The 19,345-nt window shown below is 40.4% G+C and overlaps 1 protein-coding gene across 1 annotated transcript in view; it reads left to right on the top strand.

The window, feature by feature from the left end:
- pxdn (peroxidasin) overlaps window positions 1–18,327 on the top strand; it is a 55,536-nt gene extending 37,209 nt beyond the window's left edge. The window contains exons 12-23 of the mRNA XM_026301517.2: window positions 2,260–2,372; window positions 2,583–2,736; window positions 3,806–3,914; window positions 5,534–5,691; window positions 7,751–8,757; window positions 8,878–9,374; window positions 9,572–9,706; window positions 10,095–10,303; window positions 13,282–13,393; window positions 14,358–14,490; window positions 14,832–14,945; window positions 15,652–18,327. Coding sequence (XP_026157302.1) covers window positions 2,260–2,372; window positions 2,583–2,736; window positions 3,806–3,914; window positions 5,534–5,691; window positions 7,751–8,757; window positions 8,878–9,374; window positions 9,572–9,706; window positions 10,095–10,303; window positions 13,282–13,393; window positions 14,358–14,490; window positions 14,832–14,945; window positions 15,652–15,795 — 2,885 coding nt within the window. The 3' untranslated portion in view covers window positions 15,796–18,327. The remainder of the gene's footprint in view (window positions 1–2,259; window positions 2,373–2,582; window positions 2,737–3,805; window positions 3,915–5,533; window positions 5,692–7,750; window positions 8,758–8,877; window positions 9,375–9,571; window positions 9,707–10,094; window positions 10,304–13,281; window positions 13,394–14,357; window positions 14,491–14,831; window positions 14,946–15,651) is intronic.
- The last annotated feature ends 1,018 nt before the right edge of the window (window positions 18,328–19,345 follow it).

The raw sequence follows: 19,345 nt of genomic DNA, 5'->3' as shown, positions 1-19,345 counted from the left end.
TTCAGCTGCAGGGACAGGACGACTGGTTGCAATTGAAGGAAAGATGAATGCAGCCAAGTACAGAGATATCCTGGAAGAAAACCTCTTCCAGAGTGCTCAGGACCTCAGACTGGGCCGAAGGTTCACCTTTCAACAGGATAATGACCCTAAGCACACAGCTAAAATATCAAAGGAGTGGCTTCGGAACAACTCTGTGACTGTTCTTGACTGGCCCAGCCAGAGCCCTGACCTAAACCCAATTGAGCATCTCTGGAGAGACCTGAAAATGGCTGTCCACCAACGTTCACCATCCAACCTGACAGAACTGGAGAGGATCTGCAAGGAAGAATGGCAGAGGATCCCCAAATCCAGGTGTGAAAAACTTGTATCATTCCCAAGAAGACTCATGGCTGTACTAGCTCAAAAGGTGCTTCTACTCAATACTGAGCACAGGGTCTGAATACTTATGACCATGTGATATTTCAGTTTTTCTTTTTTAATAAATTTGCAAAAATTTCTACATTTCTGTTTTTTTCTGTCAAGATGGGGTGCTGAGTGTACATTAATGAGAAATAAAATGAACTTTTTTGATTTTGGCAAATGGCTGCAATGACACAAAGAGTGAAAAATTTAAAGGGGTCTGAATACTTTCCGTACCCACTGTATGTTGAAAATTTATGTATACCATAGCTGCATGACAAGCTGCATTGGTAAATATGGAAATCTTGCTTGTAAACACATTAAAACAGTGACAACATTGTTGTAACATAGCTGTCATACACAGGGTGTAATGTGGCTTTTTTTAAACTCTGCGTGTTTGTGTTGAAGGAGGGGAGTGCTAGGTGGCAAATTGTTAAGAGGGACTGATGTAATATTTACAGCTCATTCACAACTAATTTGTTGTTGATACATGTAAGTCAGTTAGTAAACTGTTGCATCACATACTGAAAGACCTATTGGTCTGTGTGTATTTGTGGGTTTATATGTGTGTGTCCATTTTTTTTCAGTTTCTCTTTTGTCACTGTTTTGGTATGAAGGAGGGGTGGGGTTAAGGGAGAAGGTTAATGCATCCTCTGCATACAATTTGCATATTAAGGAATGAATAGCACAGCTCACGCCGACTGTATTGTAGACATCATCAAAAGCAGTTTTTATTAGTATGAATGTTATTATGGATATGTATATGGATATTATGGGATGCTGGTCCCTGCCATGCAAATAAGAATTTTAAAGTGAAGTTACTCTAGAGGTAGGATAAGGGAAAAGAGGTACGTAAGTAATGCTTGGTTAAGATAAGTCTCTGGGAAATTAATTTAAGTCTATGTAAAGTCTCCATAAGGAATGAAAACAAATGTGTATCTATGTGAGTGTGTTTGTAGCTGAAATTACAGGCTTGACTTAGCACAGGAAAGTGTGGCAGTCTGTAATTCTGAGATGACACCATCTTTTTCCATGTAGTAATGACTGTTAACATGGCTCAAACTACATGTTGCACAATGGCCCCACACTGTTAAAAGTACTGTACCCACAACCATGCTGGCAGTGTGTGATACCATACTAAGAGCACTGCGCAGAGCAACAGACAAAGCATTAGCAGGAAGTAAAAGCAGGGATTAAAATGATGTGATTTATCAGGTGTGGATATCTAGCATTTCACCATTACACAGTCATTGTAGTATACAAAGTAATATTAACTGTTTTTATGTTATGTTCAAATTGATTATTAGGTCTCATAGGGTGCTACTGGCAACACATTGCCTGAAATTTTAATGTTGTGCACTGTACACTAATTTCAACTCTGTGTTTTAGAAAATTCATGAAACTAACTCCCACTTCATTTTGGGTTTTTAAAACTTATGGCTGGCTGCTAAACTGGAGCCACATTGGAATTACAAGATGATGTGTAATTGTGCGAAGGGGCAAACCCACCAAACCTCAGCTGTAGAAGGGAAGTAGCATGACTTTCAGACACAGTGACACACTGTGTGATGTAGGCACAAGTGCAAAATTTCTAAATTAGTTTAACTTTATTTAGTTGTGTTTTTACCAAATATGGCAATGTGATCTTTTCAATTTAAAACACAGTGTGCCATCATCTGCCTTTGAACCCCACACTGACTATAAGCTGTTCAATGTTTACCAGCCCTAAAACTAAGATAGATGACATAATTTTATATCTGCTGTGATTAACTGCAAAATGCACTTTATATGTACATTACTTTGAGCTGTGGTGCAAAATCATTAACACATGAACATGTGTGTATGTTTTAACTCATTCAGTAACGCCTGTTTTCACAAATGCTCCAAGGGACCTGACGGTGGAGTCTGGCCAGGATGTCCAGATTCCCTGTAGTGCGCAGGGACAGCCACAACCTGTCCTCACCTGGAACAAGGTTAGATGCTAAAACCCGTCACCTTTTTTTTTTTTTTTTTTTTTAAGTATATAACTGAATGCAAATAGTAACGGTGGATTAATGTGGTCAGAAATAACAGGTCTCATCTGTTGATAAGCATTATCTCATAATTTGATCCCCAGCTTTTACATGCCATCTTTCAACCAATAGCTTGTCCCTCTCTCCCCCCGAAAACCTTCTCTCCCTCAGGATGGTGTACAGGTGACAGAAAGTGGAAAGTTCCACATCAGCCCTGAGAGCCTTGAGGTGAAGGATGTAGGAACTGCAGATGCTGGACGGTATGAGTGTGTCGCTCGCAATCCCATTGGGTACCAGGTTGCTAGCATGGTGCTCACTGTCACAGGTAAGAAATATCTGATGTCAGTACCTCAGAACCTAACACATTTTTGCTATTTTCTCCCTTTTTGGTTTAGGTGCGTAATCAGTTAGTGTACCACATTAGCAAATGAGATTTAAGCATGCTGTTTGTCAATGCTGTAATGGTCATGAGTAATAAAACCTGATCTACATTTTTCGTTATTTGTACATATGTTGTCAAATAATAAGAAAGCTGTCTGATCATATGATAGCGTGGTGTGATTGTGATTTGTAACACATAATATAAATATTTCCAAATGCAGAAGACATCTGTTTACTGCAGAATAAATAAGTAGCACTAGACTTTACTGTGTACATAACACAAGACAGGAGAGAAAGGAAAAAAACAAACCAGAAAAGTTGGAAAATTATTTGTAAGTTGTGCATGATGCAAAAAGATCTAATTTCAGGACAGAATATTTTGTAAGGTCACTGTTTATTGCTATCACATCAGTGCAAAGTCCACACAGTGAGGAGCTCTGTGTTGGTCTTTGTCACTCAGTAATTTAATCACACTCTGCTGCAGTTCTATCATATTCCTATCAGCTTTTCCCTGTTTTCATTGGTGTTTCCTGCTGAGATTCTGCTGGCGAACCATAAACTGTAGCAAAGTGTTCAGTTGTTGTTGGACTCTCTTAGTCCTCACGTCACAATCTCACTGTTTTCAATGGCACAGCAAGATGAAGGAGTGTGCCAGAAAAGTCGTGTTCATTTTGGGAGGAAGGCTGAAGTCACTAACAGTGTTCGGCTGGAAATAAACCTAAGTTAACCCAAGCTGTATTTACTATCCCCCCTTGCTTTTGTTTTGAGGACAGCTGATACTGGTGGCTAGATAGTGGCACTTGGTTGTGTAAATAGGATAAATACTTTGATGCTAATTTGATTCAAAATAAGAGCAATGAATAAACCAGTACAAGAGAAATTCTCTGACATGGGTGTGGACAACCGATGACTGACTGTTTTTTGTTTAGTTGTACATGACCCAATAAAATCACAGGTCCAAACATATAACTTTATTCAACTAGACTATAATCAGGCTCTCTTTCTGACAACAGTTCCTGCAGTCAGCAGAGAGGGAGACACATTTGTGAGTTCATCCATAGAGCAGGCTATCCGTAATGTGGACAGTGCTATTGAGTCCACCAGGCGGCATCTCTTTGATGGGTAAGAAATGTGAAACTCATACAGCAAACATACACTAGTAATACAATGTAAAGATTTTTGTTGGTAATCAGCTAATCACACAAACCTGGGGTTTAATCACAAATATACACAGGCTAGCATTTTATGTTTATGGGGTAATTGTGCAATGACATGGTTTGCTTAAAAATGTTGCTCCCTAAGACAGTGGTGATTTCCTAGGTATATTATCACATACGATGCTGTGCATGCTATAGAGAAAAGGTTATGTAAGCAAGCACTTTGTACCTTAACTAGGCTACCATTTAATTGCTGCTAGGTTTTCAACTTAATGCAGCTTCAAATTCATATACAATATGAAATTGAATTAACAAGTGTTAATTAAAAATGTAAAATAAATTAATTGCATCTTTGAAGCCAATAAGGGCTCCTGTCAGTGCTGTCATTATTCTGCTGACAATTGATATATTCTCTCCTGCACTTACTCATTTGGCACCAAGACTCATAGACCTTATACTATGGTTAGGTTAGAATATAAATAACTTGACTCACATCATTGTGGCACATACTCTTCTAATATTGCTGCTAGGTTCAGAGATTATGACCAGCGCCCTGGGACATTAACATGATTATGTTTTGAGATGATAAAGGAGGTTATATATCTTGAAATATTGGTTATCACAGAGTCGTTTTCATCGCACTCTGTGTAAGGTGTATTTACTGTAAGTGTTAACATTTTGTCGAATGATGTGGTTAGCAGTTCTTTTTCTTGGCATGCACACACACATACTAAATGCCCAAACACATGCACAAAGAGAAGTAATGCACACATCTGGACAATCACAGAGTAAAAAGCATACTCCGTTTGGAAATAATGAAAAAACAGAATGAGAACCAGAAGAAGAGAACGAGAACAAGAGCATATCAGGAGAGAGTTGTTGCTTAGTGTCAGACAGTTAGACCCTAATTGTTGTTGCTAGCAGTAGCTGTTCATTGCAGAATCATAGTTCCCCTGTGTAGGAACTTTTTTTAATGATCAAAGTGCAACTAATACAACAGATTTTCCTACAGAAAAGTACACCATTGATGCACCAAGTCTTGCAGTGTCATTTGGAGTATATTGGCCCTGTGACTGTACCACCTGGGAATCTGGCGTAATGGTTTGCCACACCCTAAAGCCCAATCTGGTTGAGCTTTAAAAGCTAGAGTTGAATGAATGTTTAAAAAATACCTTGAGGTTCTATGAAAGCAGTTCAGTGGTCATCAAGAGGGAGGGGAAGCAGGAACAGCAAAGAATCATGCACACAGCCTCACTAGTAGGCTTATGATGGAGATGTTTGTGCATGTTTTAGGCTTCTCCTTGTTTGAACTCTCTGACTTGCTCTACTGTAGCTGCAGTAAAGAAATTTTCCTGAAAGTGCCCAAGGAAGTTTGCCTGCTTTCCCACCATTAAGTAATAATGAAAATCTCTACCCAGAAAAACATAATTTCAATATGCAGTTGGTTTGTTTTGTCAATCCTTCCTTACTCCCAAACATTTTCTGTTTATCTGAATAGTATTGTATTTATGGTACCTTCTCCTTCAAGTCTTTCTTCTGTCCTACCTCCCTAACATCCTGTCTTCCGATGCCTAATCTCTCCAGTCAGCCTCGTACCCCAGGAGAGTTGCTAGCACTTTTCCGGTATCCACGTGACCCATACACAGTGGAGCAGGCACGTGCTGGAGAAATCTTCGAGCAGACTCTTCTCCTTATCCAGAACCATGTCAATCAGGGTCTCATGGTCGACACCAACGGCACAGGTGAGGCTGATAACAAATAGTACACTGTGCTGCTGTTGAAAGGATAACCAGGCAGACATTTCTTTGTGACTTTATCCCTGATCACATCTCTTATTATGGTGGTATCTGCAAACATATGAAAGCTGTAACTGTTAGATTAGTCAAATCTGCTGTATAAACAAACGGTGGCTGTGCATACCTACTGATAATATACGTTTAACTCACTGAAACACTGAAAACCCCAAACACCTTTTTAGCACAGACCTTGTAAAATTCAAGAGCATTCATTTCCTCCATTGCATCATTTACAGTAAAGTAATACTGATATTGCTTTGCCTATTTACAAGAGTGTGCACTAATATCACAGACATCTGGTGTGTAAAGGCTCCATAGCTGAAAGAAGTATTTCTGCTTTCTGTCAGGGTGTGAACAACCTGAAGCCCCATGAGAGTCTGCTCTCTGGTTTACTGCCGGTGCAGGATTAGGGTGGAGTTGTTGGTGCAGTGTTGCTGTAATGTGCAGTAACAACAGAATTGAGAATATCCACAGGAACAACTTAACGCTTTGAGAAAATGACTAGTTGGTGTTCATATGTTTGAAAGAGTCAAGACAAGATTTTCCGCATGTTTTCCATGCACTCAGGTTGGTCATGACAAGCATTTCTACAGTTGGAGATATTCATAGTGTCCTATTCAAAGTGATCAGTACATAGAAAGGGATTGTTAATTAGTCAACAATAACTTGATATAAACATTTAAAGAGAATCAGTAAAGAAACTCATTTTTAAATTACAAACATTCTTTTTTCAGGTGATTTACATTGTCAATCGTAGCTTCTTCTGAAGTGTCACAGTGGATTCAGCTCCCCTCCAGTATCGTAAGCAAAGGTTCATGGCGCCAGTAATTCAGTTCTCAACAAATTACCATGTTATTGTGAGCATTTGGCTGTATATAAACCATCCATCTGTATGCCATTTGCTCTTGAGCATGACCTGAAGCTCAGAGAAGTAATCATGGAGCAGTTGACAAGGAGCCCATAAACAGTTTTATAACCCTATGTCAAACCACACAACACTTAAAATCATGTTGGCGCACAGGACAAATTTTAAGATGGGGGGTGTACAGATTTGTTTAATTATGCATATGTGAGATTAGGAGCATATGGGTTCATTTGGATGTTTATAGTGACAGACATCTGTCTCTGTTTGCATTCAAAACTGGAGCACCATGTATTGTGGCGCATTATTGTAATGAAGGGTCGGTTTAAAAGCACAAAGGTTAAGAGGGGTAGTTACATTCAGAGATGTATTGCCTGTGAAATGATGATATGGTGCTTTGGAAATGCGAGCTATACATGTATTATATACTTACAAAGAAAACAAAAGAGGTATAGTATATATATGAGTCAGAAAAGTTTCAAATTGTAAAGAGGGATTACTTCTAGTGTAGGAGAAAGAGAAATGGAAAGAAGACAGTGACAGTGTTTTCATTTCTAACCAAGTGTTTCAATTCAACCATTGTTCATTGTTGCGCTGGTACCAAACCAAGCTGACATAGAGATTTTTGCATGTCAGCAGAAACACATGTGCTTTTTGGACATGATAGTGGAGGGCAGCACCAGTTTCCCCATTCTGCTCTGAACTCACACACTTACACGTACTAAGCCAAACATGACACACCAGTAATAAGTGAGACATTGTGGGAAGGAAGGGATTTGAGGGTGGTATCCAGGAAGGCTCATCTAACCTGTATTGAGGTTAGCTGCATACACATAACGTTTGTTAACATCATGTTAGTGAAGTGTCACAGATACATATAAATATACTACACATAAATAGTTTAACATGGAGCAGGTTAGTGAAATATTGCAATCTATGCAAGCATGTTCTTTTCACCCTGAGCCAGCAGCAGAAAGTCACTGTGCCTACCATAAAAAATATTTGATGCATGCATCTGAATCATATTAACAGATACTAGATATAAATATTACATCATAGTCTTAATTGATTAAGGTTATAAATAAGAGTTTCCTTTATATATGCAGTCTCTTGAAGTGTTGAATTTTTGTTTCCTTCCCACAGCATTTCGCTATAATGACCTGGTGTCCCCTCATTTTCTGGATATGATTGCCAACCTGTCCGGATGTACAGCTCACCGCCGTTTCAACAACTGCTCTGATATTTGCTTCCACCAAAAGTATCGCAGCCATGATGGCACCTGCAATAACCTACAACACCCAATGTGGGGTGCCTCACTCACTGCCTTTGAACGACTCTTGAAGTCTGTCTATGATAATGGATTTAATCTGCCAAGGGGTGCCACTGAGCGACTGCATAATGGATACAGGTTGCCACTGCCACGGTTGGTGTCCACAACAATGATTGGAACCGAGACCATCACTTCTGATGACCGCTACACTCACATGTTGATGCAGTGGGGTCAGTTTCTAGACCACGACTTGGATTCAACAGTAGTTGCCCTTAGCCAGTCACGGTTCTCTGATGGTCAGCTGTGTGCACAGGTCTGCACCAATGATCCGCCATGTTTCCCAATCCAGTTCCCACCGAATGACCCGCGGCAGCTGCGTAGCGGCGCTCGCTGCATGTTCTTTGTCCGATCCAGCCCTGTATGTGGTAGCGGGATGACATCTCTACTCATGAACAGTGTATATCCCAGAGAACAGATCAACCAGCTAACATCTTACGTTGATGCTTCAAATGTCTACGGCAGCTCACGACATGAATCGGAGGAAATCCGTGATTTGGCCAGCCAAAGGGGTCTGCTCCGGCAGGGTATTATACAGCGAACAGGAAAGCCGCTTCTGCCATTTGCAACTGGACCCCCCACTGAGTGTATGAGGGATGAGAATGAGAGTCCAATTCCATGTTTTTTAGCTGGAGATCACCGTGCCAATGAGCAGCTTGGATTGACTGCCATGCACACAGTGTGGTTCAGGGAACACAATCGCATAGCCACAGAGCTATTAAGACTAAATCCCCACTGGGATGGGGACACCATTTACCACGAGGCGAGGAAGATAGTGGGGGCCCAGATGCAGCACATCACCTATAGCCACTGGTTGCCAAAGGTAACAATTATCATCTTAAGCCTAATGTTTCTTTGTTATGCTGCTTTTTCAGTTTCTGTGATTGTTTCTCAAAATGATAACAAGAAGAAAGGCTTTTAAATTCCCTTTTCTGTCTCCTAGATACTGGGTGAGGCAGGCATGAAGGTGATGGGGCCGTATGTAGGTTACAACCCTAATGTTAATGCTGGTATCTTCAATGCTTTCGCCACTGCTGCTTTCCGGTTTGGGCACACTCTCATCAACCCAATACTCTACAGGTTAGATGAGGACTTCCAACCTATTCCCCAGGGACACATCTCTCTGCACCGGGCTTTTTTCTCCCCCTTCCGCATTGTAAATGAGGGTGGCATAGACCCACTCCTCCGTGGGCTCTTTGGTGTTGCTGGTAAAATGCGTGTTTCCACACAGCTGTTAAATACGGAGCTGACAGAGAGGTTGTTCTCAATGGCCCATGCTGTGGCTTTGGACCTGGCTGCTATGAATATACAGCGAGGAAGAGACCATGGCATACCATCTTACAATGATTATAGGACTTTTTGCAACCTGACATCAGCTCAGACGTTTGATGAACTGAAGAATGAGATTAAGAATCCCAGTGTCCTAGAGAAATTACAGAGGTAATCACACTGAAGATGATTATTTATATTTTTTGAATTGCCAGGTTAATGTGTGCTGTAAATATGTCTGTTGAGCTTACAGCTTAAATAAAGTAATTTTTCATAAGACAGTCAGTCATGGTTTGACACACTTCAGTCAATTGTAGATTGTAACATAATTACACAGTTAAATATCCTGACCATTTTTTGTATGGCAGACTATATGGCACTCCTCTCAACATTGACCTGTTCCCTGCTCTAATGGCTGAAGACCTGGTCCCTGGCAGTAGATTGGGGCCCACTCTCATGTGTCTGCTGGCCACTCAGTTCAGACGTCTGCGGGATGGTGACAGGTACGGTATTATCATAAAATATCTCACCTCACAATTCACAGACACATTGACCGATGACAGAAAAGCCTCCAGTTCGTCCAGTTTTTATTCTCATGGTTATGTTCCTCTTTCTCTAGAATTCTGTGTACTGAGCTCAAGCATTTTGCCTGTGAATAAAAACTGAAGCCAAGACATTATAATGACTATTTTGCAATATTTTTTGGACAGGGTCATTCAAATATATTAATTAATATACTGTATGTCTTAGTGTACATTCAGTTGCTAATGTCCAATAATTTAGTATCCCGATGGTATTAAAACTTGTGACTTCAGGAATAATGTGAAATTAAGCCTACTTTACCTTCTGTTTTTCACCATGTTAGAGATTTTCTCTCCATGTCTTGTTTAGATTCTGGTATGAAAACCCAGGTGTGTTCACTGCTGCCCAGTTGACCCAGTTGAAGCAGGCATCTCTGGCACGCGTGCTGTGTGACAACGGGGACAACATAACACGCATTCAGCAAGATGTATTCAGCGTGACCGAGCTGCCTCATGGCTACGGCAGCTGTGACGACATCCCTCATATTGACTTGCGCTTGTGGCAGGACTGCTGTGAAGGTACAGTAAGGAGTTCAGGAGTTAGTTGTAGTTTGCAAGTAAATGTCATATAAAGGGCCTTTTTCCAGGAACTACATAAATAAACTGCTCAAAAAAACCTTTAACCCTCATGTACTGTTTTTGTCCACCAAGGGTCATTTTTGACTCTTAATTTGGCCGTAACTTTCACTGTATTTCACCAAATGGAATGATTTTTGGTGACAAACCTTAATTTGACATAAATTTTGGAAATATGATTTAGAAATTTTCTATCTGTCAATAATACACTGTGGGCAAATTCACAGCCCTTTCGTTATGTTCGGGACGAAAACGTCCACTTATTTTTACTGTTGACAACCAAGTGGCCCCATTAACGCTTTACACCGGTCTGTGCATATAAAGCTTAGTTTCTGGCTTTTATATGGAATTTTAAATAATAATAATAATAATAATAACTTTATTTATAAGGCGCCTTAGGAACAGCAAGAGCTGACACAAAGCGCCGTACACCAAAGCAAAGACCAAAACAGACATATATATATATATATATACACATACATATACACACACATATGGATTATATCAGCATATTGTAGTGTGTGTGCGTACGTGCGTGTGTGTGTGCGCGAACATAACGAAAACGTAGTGTTTTCGAACAATGCACAAGTGTTAATCTTCACAGTATAACACCAAGTGATTGTAAATCAGTTCCACCTGCTTTGGTGCAAATGAAAGTGTAAGGAGGTGCAATAGAGAGGCGAAAGCAAGACAAACCACAAAAAGGGAATGGTTTTGCATGTGGTGGCCACAAACAAATGCTCTCTCCGTATCCTTACTGACTGATTCTTCTCAGTTGAGTCCAGCACCATTAAATCTGTTGGCACATTTTTATTTTCAGCAAGTCCAAGTAATATTTTCCTTATGGAGATTCACATTATTTATTACAAACTGCCTTCTATAGTGCTTTCCAAATGCCAGTCGAACCCCTGATCATAACCAAAATTGGTCATTTCCTTCATACTTGACAAAGTTTCTACAAAAGCTGGTCCTACAATAATTACTGGTTTTATGCTTCAATTTACAACACCCTCTTTTTAAAAGTAAGATTTTTATTATTGACTGCAATTTACTTGACAGCATCTCTGTCTGTACATTTTATGTCAAAAGGATGTCACTCAGTAAATGTTGCTGGCTATGTGTAAAACTTGATGACTTATTAACAGAAGAATAAACTTTTAATCCCGCCTGAGTACTCTGTAATGAAAATGCGGTTTGACTGTGAAGAAATAATGTCTAGAGACATTTCTCTGAGGTTACAGGACAAAACTAAAATCTGTCAGATGTTAGTTTTGTCTAGTGGCGAATTGTGCCTAAAGTAAAGTTTGAAGTCAAATGCTATGAAATGTTATGCCAGCGCTGGATCAGTGAAACACCGGCCTAGTCTTCCTGAACACTCATGACATAACCAGTGTTATTCTCTTTACAGACTGTTCCCACTAATTGCAGTTGTAAAATGTGCAGTACTATTTGGAGTTAAGTCAAGTTAAACAGTCCTGCAGACCAAGTAAAAAGCAGATGAATCAAGAGGCATTCATTGTTTGCCTTGTTACAGAATTTGTATTTTTTTTTTTTTGGAGAAATTTTCAAGTGTTATTGATTCAAAGAAATACTTTTTATTAGGTACAATTTTGGGACTGTGTGCCATGCAATTATTGTTTTAAAAGAAGACTGAGCAGTTTTAATAGTGCATGTTGTCAAATAAGTTTGATTTTGTTCATTTTATTTATTTTACCAGCGTATGTCATCACATACATTGGCTACAACTAACAAAACTCTGCTGAGGACCTATATGTGTGTTTGTCTTTATGTCACTATGTTGAGTGTTCAGTTTGATAGCATCATTGTGAAGACAAGTGGCCAGACCTCATGAAGAACTATTTGAGGGTTAAGACTTCGTTTTAGGTTTAAGGTTAGAATCTGGTTTAGGTTAGGGGATTAGTTGTTTAGTTAAGGCTAAAGTAAATGCATAATGTCAGTGTAGAAAGACGGAACTGTGTGGGTACCATCTGTTGTGTATATCTGTCAGCATGAGCTGGGAAGCCTTTTTTGGATAGTCTTTGTCTTCCACAGGCAGGTGTCTGATAAAGACATTGACGCTGGACACCTGGCTTTAAATATTTAGAGTTAAAGATGCAGCCCTTCGCAGGGCCTGATCCAGTCATCTGTCCTTCCCAAGCATTATTATGAACTGTCTCCTCATGCTCTTTGCTGGTGCTCAGCATGCAACAACAAGCCCATAAGATACCCATTACAGTTCATAAAGAACTATTTTCAGGCGCAAGAAGAACCAGGAGTCGTACAGCAGATGGTCTGACCCCACAGAGCCCTGATCTGGGCAGTGTGGAGTCAGTCTGGGATCACATGAGGAGACAGAAACACTGTCTGAATCTAGAGAAGAACTGCAGCAGCTTCTCCAAGGTGCTGCAAAGTACCAGGAGAAACTGTGTGCAGGTCAAACCAAAGAGAACTGCTGCTGGTTTAAGGATAAAGGAGAGTTCTGCAAATACTAATTAGATTTAGGATTTGTTTCCTTCACAGTACTTTGTACAAAGTTAACTGATAAATGAAAAACTATTTATGCATTACTGTGTGTTTTTAGTGCCTAAAACTTTTGCACAATACTTTAGAAATACAATATGCCTAATCTTGGGTCAGCATTTTGAAGCAGAAAGAAAGGTGGCAATAGAAGTCATGGTTTACTGTTTGTGTATAGTGTGCATTGGTGAGTGGCTAAATTTAAATTTGTGCATACAAACATAGGTTTAAACTCATTTTCACATAGGAAGTTCTCCTTACTCGTTATGCTCTCCTGTGTTGCTGTTTTTCATATCTGAAGAAAAATATATAAATGGACATCTGTATGATGTAAACTACTGTGATTTTTTTTTTTTTTTCCACTCTGTTATTAATCTGCAGTTTTGTTGTGTTTGACTCACCAGACTGCAGAACCAAGGGTCAGTTCAATGCACTGTCATACCACTTCAGGGGACGCAGATCAGCAGAGCACAGTTACAGAGAAGATATACCTGCAAACAACATCCAGGAGAACAGGTACCACAGAAAGACAAGACATCAGGAATGAATGAGGAAAAGTCCATCAGAAGCTTGTGAATCTTATAACTGCATTGTTGTGATGAAGGTGGAGGAGTTTAAGTATCTTGGGATCTTGTTCACGAGTGAGGGAAGGACGGAGTGGGAGATTGACATATGGATCGGTGCATCGGCAGCAGCAATGCAGTTGATGTATCGGTCAGTTGTGGTGAAGAAGGAGCTGAGCCGAAAGGTGAAGCTCTCTATGTACCAGTCAATCTATGTTCCAACTCTCACCTATGGTCATGAGCTTTGGGTCATGACCGAAAGGACAAGATCTCGGATACAAGCGGCTGAAACGAGCTTCCTTCGCAGGGTGGCTGGGCGCTCCCTTAGAGATAGGGTGAGGAGCTCGGTCACCTGGGAGGAGCTCGGAGTAGAGCTGCTGCTCCTCCACATCGAGAGGAGCCAGCTGAGGTGGCTCAGGGATCTGTACCGGATGACTCCTGGGAGCCTCCCTGGGGAGGTGTTCCAGGCATGTCCCACCAGGAGGAGGTCCCGGGGAAGACTCGCAATATGGACTATGTCATTCGGTTGGCCTGTGAAAGCCTCGGTGTGAGGCCAGATGAGCTGGAGGAAGTGTCCAGGGAGAGGGAAGTCTGGGCATCCCTGCTTAGGCTGCTGCCCCCATGACCCAGCCCCGGATAAGTGGAAGAAGATGGATGGATGTTGTGAATTGCTATGAGAGAGCATAGTATATATTGTATATTTCCTGCTTGCTGGTTCATGGTGTCAAAATGTGATAGGTTGTATTTTCTGAAATGCCTACTCTGTACAGTTTAATAACTGAAGCTTTAATTTACCCAATGTTGTTATTTCATACGGGAATGTAGGACTTCTGTGTTGTATAAAGTCTTTATAGTCTTACAATGACTATGAAAAGACTCAGAAATCTAATGTTATGTCTGTACATTTGTCCATGCAGCCTTGAAGACAAAGTCATGCAACATCTTGTAAATATTACTCTGTCCTCCAAAAAAAGCACTGAACCCTCAACCAACAACTTCCAGGATTTTGTCTCCGACATGCAGAAGACAATTACAAGTTTACGGAAAAAGGTGTGTGACTCTATATACACCCACACATAGAAAGGGTTTACCTCCCGGGTAATCCCATCACAACTCATTGGCTAACACAGTGACACAGTTAAAGCTCCTCTCCACTGTTTTTAGAGGTTGCTATATTGGGAGTGTATCTTGGGTTGGATATTTGACTGCTTTAAAAATCATGGATTTAATATTACAATGTTTCTCAGATGATTGTTCATGTTGTACATACTCTGTAGTGTATGTGGCTCATTTTTTAAAATACTTGATGCAAGCATTAGAGACTTATGGAAGTTCTGATATAACTAGAAACATCTGCTTCTCTAAGTAAGTTTGTGCACTTGACTTTATAGATTAAAAGACTTGAAGCCCATCTGACCAAGACGGACTGCACTGATAGTGAGGGATATGATCGCACAGATGGAGAAGGGTGGAAAAAAGATTCCTGCACCATATGTGAATGCCAAGTACGTTCAGAATGTAAATGTGCAGTACAAATGGTTTGCACAGCACACAAGCACATGCACACAGTATTTTAATCCTCTCATTTTTCACACTCTGAGAAGCTGATCATGTTTATGTACTGTCCATCAGAACAATTTCTGTGTGAGCAGTCTTCCCAGAAATGCCCCACTTTCTCTCTGTCTGGCACTCTTGCAAGGGTTTCTCTTCATCCAGCAGCTCTTGGCAGAACCCTTTGTCCTGGCACCAGTGTTTCCCAACCATCTCCCAATCTGTCTTTCATTCTTTATCTCTTACACTTTTTCAATGCACACTGCTGGCAGAGTAGATGGCGGCTCCATGTTAAACCTGGCAGCCTCGCATCATCTTCAGTCATCTCTTTCCCTCCCACATTGGTGCCATTTTTCTACTCAGTTTATTTTGTTCGCCACTGATAACATACCTGTCTCTTCTGTCTTTTTCTCTTACTCTTGGCTAAGGGTTAGGTTATATTTTAGTTAGAATTCAGTTCAGTACAATCAGAGGGGTTATCTGAAAAAGAACTGTTGTTTGAAACATCATGGCTTTCCTTCCTCTTTTCCTGTTGTGTGTCTTTTTTTATTTGCTGTATCTTTTTTTGTTGCTTATGGCCAGTTTCTTACAGTGATTGTGAATATTTCCATGCTAATATAATAAGTTAAGTAACCTGTTGCCCCTTTTGAACTCCCCCAGAATGCCCAGGTGACCTGCTTCGTGGAGTCTTGTCCAGCAGTTGAGTGCAAACAGCCCGTCAAGCTAAAAGGTGCCTGCTGCCCAGTGTGCCTGGAACAGGCAGATGTTGATAAGGGGCAAAAAGCAGACACTCGCTACAACTAACCCTCAGGACTCCTCCAACAAACGCACTCTAGTGTCTGGAAGTCACACTCAGACATCCAGGGAGAAGATGACACTTTAAAGTGTGCTAATCTGCAGCCACCAGTAGTGTTGATGAACCCAGCAGCCTCAGTTTTTTGTTTTGTTTCACTTTGTATTCTTTTTCTTTTAGGGGTGGGGGTGATTTTTTTTTTTTTTTTTTTTTTTTTTTTTTTTCCCCTCTTTGGCTTCCTGCCCCCTCCAGGGCCAGCAGCCTGAGGCTTGGTTCGAAATGCTCTGGCAACAAGCCAGCAATCTTTAGATGGATTAATTTCTTAACCGATGGGTGGATGGATGAATGGGTGGATTGTAAACAAGACAAACAAACCGCTCCTCCTGGCAGGGAGGCTGCTGAAGCTTCTGAAGTATAACAGCCACTGCATTTGCTCTCCTGCAAATAACACTTGGTGACAAAACACAGGGTCAATTGCCATCAGCAAGCAGGAAAGAAGTAGACTGAAACGTGGCAGCCATTTTCTTGTCTCAGAATTTTCTCAGGTTAGGGATGCCAAAAACTGGTGCTATTCCCCCCATTTTATTAATGATTTACTCACTAATGCAAACCTTCAAAGTATTTTTGTTAGTATGCGAAGCAACCTATATACACTCAGTATATGCCTTTTAATGATAAATCAAAATTGAGAGGATTGTTTAATTCAAACTAAAAGACTTTATATGGATAGTCATTTCATCTTTTAATTCATGGTGCTTTATATAATGTATGAATATGTATTTCTTCTTCCCTTTTTCTATAAAATGCTTACCTATGAAGATAATGTGAAGCCCTAGAAAAATGTTAGTAATGCAAAAAAATGTCTACTGATTACTGCTCTACTATCCATGGATAACTTGGTAGTTAACTTACGTCTCATATCAGCTGGCCTGTCCTGAACTTGAGTGAGGTAGAGCTGTGTGGCACTTCCCACTGCAGGACACTCAATCCAGCACTTGCACTGTTGTGCTCCTTTCCCAGTTTCATTTTGCTTTCAGAAAGCAGTGAAAAAATATCCTTTTTTACCACTGTAATATTATGAACTTTGTCCCAGTATTTTGTTGTCTTCTAAAGCCAAGTGTATGATTTAATATCATGTTAAACTACATAAATAGCACATATCTATCTATGAAACTATATATGAATGTTGTAATGAGGTCAGGATTTAGCTGTTGGTACTGCTTACTCTACCACAGCAGTATTCTCCTTTTTAACCTGCTCACAGTTGTTATAATCTATGTATAGCCATTAGTCCACAGACTACGTACAGTTGAAGGATTTACCATATAGACTGGTCTTCTCCACCATTGTGCACCTGCAGCTCTCTTAATCCAGTTTACACAAGGACACACTTGCACACATTTCTTTTTCAAGCATCTGCTTTGTCTCCACTGTTTCCCTCTTTTTAGTTTTACTTGTATTTATGGATGTTTCTGCCTTTGAGGACTGTTGGTGTTAATGTAGTTTAGTAATGCTTGGCACTGTTCACGTTTCTTTTCCAAGTTGAAGATTTTGAGACAGAGGAGACATCTTTCAGCAGAATGTGCAGTGTTCAGGCGTCTTTAGCTCTCTGACCTCCATTCCCCTTTAATAGAAGCCATATGACAGGGGAAGCAAGGGTAAATGGGGGAGGGGTGCTGATGATTGGGACACTGTGTCAATCATTGTGTCTTCACCATGTTGTGAGACAGAATTATTTTACTAACTCCTGACAGCTGAGCTTCAACATGCACTGTACGTAGACAATTGCCACTCACTGGCACTGGATAACTTAGTCTAACATAAGTCACGTTTTTGTATTCCTGTTTTGCCTTGCTGCTAATTGTGTTGAAGCAGCTGCAGCTGCAGTGTTCCTTTCCATTGTTTTCTTTATGTGGAAATGTCCTGAGCAACATCTGTCACTAAACAAAAATAATACTCACCAGAATATTCTGTTCAGGATTCCAGATGGATTGTGGGGATGGCAGTCACACTGGTAAATTCTTATCACGTTTAAATATACTGGACAGGTTTGTACACCAAACTGTGTGTTTACTGCATTCTGACTGTGGCTTCTCCAATAATACAAGAACATCATTCTTCCAGTGTGTGTATGTTTTTCCTAAATTTAGTATTTTGATATATTTCATAAACTGTATGAATGATTGTGAGTCTCTTTATGTCTCAGTAACAGACTAAATGCATTTTGGCATGAAGTTTGAATGCCAATGCACTGTGAGCTCTCTTTGTTACCAGTCTTGATATTCATAAGTATGTTGTTTTATTTCATTTTTATTTTCATTGAGGTTACCTGTCTTTTCATTTCTCCAAGTTTCAATGGAATGCACTGCTCTGCAAGACTGAAAGCTTTACCTACACTGCCCTTTCAACAGTGGTCAGTGTGGATATAGTAGTACCTATCAAGACCTTTGTATTGTACGTTTGCCAAAGAATGGTTTGCACTGTAATGTATGCCCCTCTCCATAGTAATAATAAACAAGCCACATTTGAATTACAGTCATAAATGTTGGTGCCTGTTCTTTTTCAGGTCCTGTGCTTGGCAGATGCTCAGTACTGAAAACAGATGAGATCAGTCTTAATGATGTGACCTGTCGTCAGCTCATTAATGCTCTGTTATGTGCTTAGACATTTGGGGATTTTGGTTTTGCTTATCACAAAGCACCTTTTTGCATGGAACGTCAAACCCATCTACCTATTTGCATTTATGTCTTTATCTGCTTTTTTCTTTCCTCCATCCACATTCCTATATGGTCCTCTACTGTACTTCTCCCTCTAGAGTCAGTACTGGCAGCTGGAACTGAAGCTCTGGAAAGAAGACTGGACCAGGAAATGAGGTTTCCAGTGTCTGCATAGATAAAAGGCCTTCATCGTTGAGCCATGCAGGAAAAAACATTATCACCCTGACAACAAGAGACGTACCTTATTCAGAGTAGTAGGTCAACTCCTATGAGATCCAAACATGAAGACACACATTCACTTCCTCTGAGTTGTTCCCATATCTGCCACACAGTTTCCTCTTACAGGAAGTAGCCAAAGGTCCAGATGTTGTTTAAATAAAACCGCTTCTGTTTACTTTAAGGAGAGGTGGACATTTTGGTAATGTAAGTAAAAAAGTGCTGCAGGTGTCTGGAGCTGTGCAGTCAGTAGGGTTTACACAAATGCTTGTCAACAATCCACCTATTAGCCCACAAAATCAGCTGTTCAGCTGAGACTTACGCATCTGTCCTTAGAGATCTGAATTTCCCTTGAGTAGCATTCAAATCAGGTCTACAGGAAAGAGGCAGGGGGAGGTAGTTTGGGTCTGGAGAGGACACAAGCCTGCAGCTGCAAAAGCCTGGCTACCCATCAAGCCTCTCACTTCCCACTCATCACATACTGGAATTTCATTTAGGCAATTGGCTCTCTGTGTTGCACATCTCACTCGCCAAGATGGGGAATTCTTTCCCTTCACTAATGGAACGTCAGTCTCATTTCCAGAGTGAGGTGGATGAAAGAGAGAGAAGTGCTGACCTGCTGAGAGAA

The sequence above is a fragment of the Mastacembelus armatus genome, chromosome 22 (genome assembly GCF_900324485.2).
Source record: "Mastacembelus armatus chromosome 22, fMasArm1.2, whole genome shotgun sequence".
Classification (NCBI taxonomy): domain Eukaryota; kingdom Metazoa; phylum Chordata; class Actinopteri; order Synbranchiformes; family Mastacembelidae; genus Mastacembelus; species Mastacembelus armatus.
This window is presented reverse-complemented; position numbering and strand designations above follow the sequence as displayed.